At 42.0% G+C, this 7,500-nt stretch overlaps 1 protein-coding gene across 1 annotated transcript; it reads right to left on the reverse strand.

Annotated features, from left to right (window-relative positions):
• Positions 1 to 1,779: 1,779 nt before the first annotated feature.
• Positions 1,780 to 6,333, reverse strand: LOC125595852. The gene is made up of 2 exons (XM_048771283.1): positions 2,240 to 6,333; positions 1,780 to 2,163 (listed from the first exon to the last, which is right to left on the reverse strand). The coding sequence occupies exon 1, from the start codon at positions 6,017 to 6,019 to the stop codon at positions 4,559 to 4,561; it is 1,461 nt and encodes a 486-aa protein (XP_048627240.1). The 5' UTR covers positions 6,020 to 6,333; the 3' UTR covers positions 1,780 to 2,163; positions 2,240 to 4,558.
• Positions 6,334 to 7,500: the final 1,167 nt, after the last annotated feature.

Below are 7,500 nucleotides of genomic sequence, written 5' to 3' on the forward strand. Positions count from 1 at the left end.
TCAGCATGCTGGCCCTTTCCATGGACTGATTCGTGTACTGATCCGTGTACTGATCCGTGTACTGAACTCATATCAGCATGCTGACCACACATATCAGCATGCTGGCCCTTCCCGTGGACTGTCCGTGTACTGATCCGTGTACTGATCCGTGTACTGAACTCATATCAGCATGCTGACCACACATATCAGCATGCTGGCCCTTCCCGTGGGCTGTCCGTGTACTGATCTGTGGACTGATCCATGTACTGAACTCATATCAGCATGCTGACCACACATATCAGCATGCTGGCCCTTCCCGTGGACTGTCCGTGTACTGATTTTGGACAACTGATGCACCATGTCAGTACACATATCAGCACGCTGGCCCTTCCCGTGGACTGATCCGTGTACTGAACTCATATCAGCATGCTGACCATACATATCAGCATGCTGGCCCTTCCCGTGGACTGTCCGTGTACTGATCCGTGTACTGAACTCATATCAGCATGCTGACCACACATATCAGCATGCTGGCCCTTCCCGTGGACTGTCCGTGTACTGATCCGTGGACTGATCCGTGTTTGAACTCATATCAGCATGCTGACCACACATATCAGCATGCTGGCCCTTCCCGTGGACTGTCCGTGTACTGATTTTGGACAACTGATGCACCATGTCAGTACAAATATCAGCACGCTGGCCCTTCCCGTGGACTGATCCGTGTATTGAACTCATATCAGCATGCTGACCATACATATCAGCATGCTGGCCCTTCCCGTGAACTCATATCGACTCGAAAATTATTTGAAACAAGTCCCATTCAAGCATCGTATAACCATGCTCTGATACCACCTTTGTGACACCCCCGATCGTAGATAACCGGAAATGACACGGTCGATGTTCCCTGATGGTCGACCCGAGGTTCTCGAAATAAATCCGATCACCTTAGACCAACAACCAAAGAACACAGACACTCCTATCGGATATTACTCTAGGCTTTTCAACCCGATAAAGCAATATTCGATAGTTAGTTCGTCCCGGACAAGGACTAATATCATATGAGAACTCGTGATTTATAAACATCTTTTATACATTATTTATTTACTTTAAACATCTTACAAACTGTTATAGTTTACCCTACGGCCTATCGCCCAACAACGTTTTAAGTAAATATACATCAAAACGTACGTTGCAAGGACAACAAAATACTACCGCTGGTTGGCCGCTCCTTCCGTCCAAAAGATTTAAGTGTCTCCCGCCTAAGGTTTACCTGCACACACAAATGAGTCATGAGCAACTAGTTTACTCAGTGAATCTAGAATCACAACACAATCAATAACAATCAAGCAATTATCAATGCATATACATGATCATGCAAGTACTAGTACTATACTTTAATATCGATCATCATTGTGAATTCTTATTTTAAACATCACTTCCACAACACCCGCCCGTTACCATACTCATATAATACAATATATATACTAGACCCGAGAAACCACTAAGGCTAACCGAGACTAGTGAGTTAGCATCACCATCATTGTCGAATGTCCGGTATGGACAATCCGACACTGCATCGTCATGCAGTACACGGTCTCCAGGGAGCTACCCCATCATCGTGTCTTCATGACCTTGTTCCGTTCGCAGGACCAAGTCACGGTAATGCGGGGGCTTTAGGGATAGTGAATATAACAAGACTTCACATGATTTTACTTCCATAATTATTCCAAAATTAATCCTTAATTAATTATAATTAACTCTTAACTAATCCTAGATTAATCCTTAATTAATCTCATATTAATCCTTAATTAATCCAAGATTAGTACTTAATTAATCCAAGATTAGTACTCAATTAATCTCAGATTAATTTTCAATTAAACCAAGATTAATTCTTAATTAAACCATGATTAATCCATAATCAAAACCATGATTATTTCATAGTTAAGATTAGTACTTGAGAACAAGTACTAAGATTAGGATTAACCTCACTTTAAAATTATTCATTAAGTGTAAGTGTTTACCATGAGTAAACACAACACAATTCTTAAATATTCAGACACTTTACTAACTTAATCAAGGACTCATTCATGATCTATCTCAACATCTGTCTAGACTCACCTAAAGAACAGTCTTGAAACTGGCTTGGACAAGACTTAAGTTCCTCTTGAACAAAGCTGAATGGACCTGAGAATGGACAAGGTTCTGATCGGTTACTATGGTTAACTCAACAACTCATCTGACTCACTTGATTGTGGCTTACCAAGAGACTGAATGGATAGGATGGGACTAGCAAAGCTCCACACCTTAGCTGATCAAAACAGGGTAAGGTTGGGTTCAGAACATCAACAATCCGACAGTTCGGTTCAAGCTAAACAACTTAAATCAAATCAGTTCAAGCTCGGTTCCTTTCATACCAGATCAGATCAGTTCAGTTCTATTCAGTTAACAACAGTTCAAGACAAGATCAGACTGAGTTTAGTTTCGTTTCTCCAATCAATCCATAACAGCTTAGCAAACTGTTTTAGGAGATGGATTCAAACCGAAACTAAACAAGAACTGAACTGTATCATAACTTATACAACTGATCCGACCAAGATCTAAGGTAGCCATGAACTGTTCTGATCAGATACTGACTGAGGCTAGGAGACCAAAGCTTACCAAGATGAACTAAAGGACTAGATGGCCTCAGCTGATCCTCTTCTCCATGGTAAGCTTGCAGCTGAACTGATCAAAGAGAAAGATCAAGGCCTGATCATGATCTGAACTGAACTAGGTCTAGGTTTTTATTTTAAAATCTCACCTTCTGATCTTTCTCAAAGCAACAGACTGGTCTAGGGTTGAAGATTAGATCACCAAGAATTGTTTCTTGATTTATTTTCCTAATTTTCTCACTGATTTTTCTGTTCTTCTTTCTCTCTTTCTCTCTGAAATTCTCTAGGTTTTTCTGTAGGTTTCAGAACGTGGGAAGCAGCTGGAGGAGGGTTAAATACAAGCTGTGGTTGCTTCACCTGAGGGTTTAGCTCATAACAAAGCTTGGCTGAGAGCAGACAGCTGGCAACCTGTTTCATCATCTACACCATACTGTCCTTTCCCTCCCATGAAGTAGTTTCCAGCCAATCATAAATAATTAAAGGAGGAAGCAAGCACACAGGCAGCTTGTGATTGTCATGTGCCATTTACTGAAGAAGCTAAGCAAGCAGGCAGGTGCAAGTCATGTGATTAAAGACTGAGCAAGCAGGCTGGTGGAAGACATGAGTCTGGTCCAAAATTACTTGTAGCAGTTGGTTGATAATTTCCAATAATTTTTAACTAAATATTCCTTGTCTTTGGCTCTCGTCTTGTTCTCGGAAAATCTCTTCCAGTTTAATAAAAATTCGACCAAAATATTTAAGACTCGACCAAACTATCAAGTGAAGGTCTTTCAACCACAAGACAGTCCCGTCGAGAAATTAATCTACCGGGTCGATTTTTATTTTTATTAATCATGGTCGAACCAACTAAAAACTGGTTGAGCGGGATTTTTCTCTACCAAAAATTTATTGGCTCGTGAGGGTTATTACACTCTTCCCCCCTTAAAAGAATTCGTCCCGAATTCTCAAAATACAAGTGTACACCTTTTACTGGACGACTGGGGTATCTGAGAAGAGTTCTAGGTAATCAGCTCGGAACTTATCTTCATCCTTCCATGTTATAACAACTCTCTGTCACTTTTCCCAAAATACTTAAACTTGCGAAATTTCCCTATTCTTCTATTTATTGAAACGATGTTCGCCTATTCGCAAAGGACCTTCAGGATAGGTGAGGTTAGGTTGCAAGTTCTCTGGTCGCTGCGGCTCGACCATATTCGGATCTGGTATATGCTTACATAGCATCGATACATGAAATACCGGATGCATAGGCATATCAGGTGGAAGTTCTAGTCTATAGGCTAGTTCTCCAACTCTAGCGACAATTCGGTATGGTGCCTTTGCTATTGCAGCGGATCCGGGTTCTAAGGTTATACTAAAGGCGTTACTCCTAGACGGCGACAATCCCTCTAATGCCTTAAACACGTCCTCATATTCTCTGACTACTGGTATTTCTTCCATGTTCTGCTCTTTCTCGTCTTCTACTGGTCCAACAACTAAGGTCACTAAGTATACTTCTTCACCCTTCTCCAAAAGGTTTTCAATTCTCAGTGCTAACACTAATGACGCTCCAACACTTGGTACTATGCCATGGTAAGCTAAAGGGGGTTGGGTATCTCTCTCGAAAACAATCTTCCTTCGACCACAATCAAGGTTAGCTCGGTAACTTGACAGCCAATCACCTTCAGTTTCAAGAACTTGATCTCCAGGAGAACGGGAATGGATAAATTCACCTTAGTGAATTCTCCATCGAATCATGATGCTACTTCGGGAGCTACAAAACTATGTGTTGCTCCCAAATCGAAAAGGATGTGGGCGGATATTCCACCCACAAGCAAAGTCGCTGACAATAATTGACTTTCCCTTCAATTACTTACTCAACAACTTTATACTATTTTTTATTTATATCACCAATTTACCAATCATTTAAAAATTATGCAACACTCAATTGGTTAGGAAAACAAACCTGAAATCGGACCCTGAGGTGGTCCGGATGGTCCTGGTAACTCTAAAGCATAAGCCCTACCAGCAGTGGCTTGACGCTTAGCAGGAGGTAAGGGTAAAGGTGGGTTAACTGGTACAACGGGTTGAGCACTCGTAACAACAGGCTGAGCAAGATGAGTGTGTGGACATGATGTCGCGTAATGTCCTCGCTCTCCACACGTGAAACAAGTGATGTGAGATGGTACAGCCGGTTGGAACTGTCCCACGGTCGGACAATCTCTCCTAACATGGCCCAGCTGGCCACAAGTGAAACAAGTTGGGGTTCTAGGTCTAGGATCTCCAGATCGACCTCCCCGAAAAGCTCTACCTCCCCGTCCTCGCGGCATAGGAGAATGTGGCTGAGGCTGACTTTGAACGGATGGACGTCTAGGTTGTGCAGAATGGCTAGAAGAAGCTCTCTCAGCAGCAATGGCCTCCTCCACGTTCACAGCACGCTCAACAAGATCAGCAAGCCTATGAAACTCTACTGCCTCAAGTCTGCTCCTGATATATGGGTTAAGTCCTCGAAGGAACTTACGGATAATCATCATCTCGTCCTCTCGACCATAGTGGACATATTTCCTGAGACGGGTGAACTCTGCCTCATACTTCCTAACAGATAATCCTCCCTGAACTAGCTCCATGAATTTAATCTCCAATCGATCACGGGCTTCCGGTGGGAAGTACTTTCGAACGAACGCTGTACGGAAGTCAGCCCAACTCAGATTGAAGTCTCCAAAGTTCCTCTCTACGCATAACCACCAACTGATGGCGTCCTTCTCCAGATAGTAAACAGCCACGTCCTTCTTGAATTCTACCGGACAACGGGTTGCAGCAAAGTTCTGCTCGAGATTGTGCAGCCATGCATCAGCTTCAAAGGGATCAGTACCTCCCTGGTAACGCTTCGTCCCCAAGTTCTTCATAATCATGACTATCTTCAGAAAGTCCGGATGAGAAGTGGTAGGTACTGGAGCTGGCTGAGTACGCTGTGCTTCACGCTGTGCATTCAATGCTTGATGTTGCAAATTCACCATCTCAGCCATCAGTTCTAGAAGTGCTATTATAGCTGGATCAGTTGGCGCTGGTTGAGGTTGTGCTGCCGGAATAGGTGCGGCAGGGGCCGGTGGAATATGAGCGGCAGGAGATGCAGGAGCTGCGTAATGATCTCCGTGCACTGGACTATCGTGTACCACATCCACCTCGATGTCCATAAAATACGGGTCTGGAGACAATGGCATGTGCACAGGTGTCTGATTATATGACCCTTCAGACGGGTCAGTCTCAAAGCTAGATCCCGAAGGTGTAGCATCAAAGCTAGCAGTCGGAAGTGGTGTCGGAGTAGATGGCGGCGAAGAGTCTGAAGATGATGAAATCGAAATTGGGAGGTTTGGACCTCCACGGCGTCCAAAGAGTGCTCTTCTCGGTGGCATCTGCAACGAAAGATCATGGTAAGTTTCTACCCAGGTCTATCTATTTCTAAAAGAAGGAACAAACCAGCATATCCTAATTATCCTTGCGACACATTTTCGACTCGAAAATTATTTGAAACAAGTCCCATTCAAGCATCGTATAACCATGCTCTGATACCACCTTTGTGACACCCCCGATCGTAGATAACCGGAAATGACACGGTCGATGTTCCCTGATGGTCGACCCGAGGTTCTCGAAATAAATCCGATCACCTTAGACCAACAACCAAAGAACACAGACACTCCTATCGGATATTACTCTAGGCTTTTCAACCCGATAAAGCAATATTCGATAGTTAGTTCGTCCCGGACAAGGACTAATATCATATGAGAACTCGTGATTTATAAACATCTTTTATACATTATTTATTTACTTTAAACATCTTACAAACTGTTATAGTTTACCCTACGGCCTATCGCCCAACAACGTTTTAAGTAAATATACATCAAAACGTACGTTGCAAGGACAACAAAATACTACCGCTGGTTGGCCGCTCCTTCCGTCCAAAAGATTTAAGTGTCTCCCGCCTAAGGTTTACCTGCACACACAAATGAGTCATGAGCAACTAGTTTACTCAGTGAATCTAGAATCACAACACAATCAATAACAATCAAGCAATTATCAATGCATATACATGATCATGCAAGTACTAGTACTATACTTTAATATCGATCATCATTGTGAATTCTTATTTTAAACATCACTTCCACAACACCCGCCCGTTACCATACTCATATAATACAATATATATACTAGACCCGAGAAACCACTAAGGCTAACCGAGACTAGTGAGTTAGCATCACCATCATTGTCGAATGTCCGGTATGGACAATCCGACACTGCATCGTCATGCAGTACACGGTCTCCAGGGAGCTACCCCATCATCGTGTCTTCATGACCTTGTTCCGTTCGCAGGACCAAGTCACGGTAATGCGGGGGCTTTAGGGATAGTGAATATAACAAGACTTCACATGATTTTACTTCCATAATTATTCCAAAATTAATCCTTAATTAATTATAATTAACTCTTAACTAATCCTAGATTAATCCTTAATTAATCTCATATTAATCCTTAATTAATCCAAGATTAGTACTTAATTAATCCAAGATTAGTACTCAATTAATCTCAGATTAATTTTCAATTAAACCAAGATTAATTCTTAATTAAACCATGATTAATCCATAATCAAAACCATGATTATTTCATAGTTAAGATTAGTACTTGAGAACAAGTACTAAGATTAGGATTAACCTCACTTTAAAATTATTCATTAAGTGTAAGTGTTTACCATGAGTAAACACAACACAATTCTTAAATATTCAGACACTTTACTAACTTAATCAAGGACTCATTCATGATCTATCTCAACATCTGTCTAGACTCACCTAAAGAACAGTCTTGAAACTGGCTTGGACAAGACTTAAGTTCCTCTTGAACAAA

Source organism: Brassica napus, unplaced genomic scaffold (genome assembly GCF_020379485.1).
Source record: "Brassica napus cultivar Da-Ae unplaced genomic scaffold, Da-Ae ScsIHWf_1093;HRSCAF=1557, whole genome shotgun sequence".
In the NCBI taxonomy this organism is placed as follows: Eukaryota; Viridiplantae; Streptophyta; class Magnoliopsida; order Brassicales; family Brassicaceae; genus Brassica; species Brassica napus.

Excerpts from the sequence above, each read along its gene's own strand:
- LOC125595852 (XM_048771283.1), bottom strand. The coding sequence starts at position 6,019 with ATGCCACCGAGAAGAGCACTCTTTGGACGCCGTGGAGGTCCAAACCTC.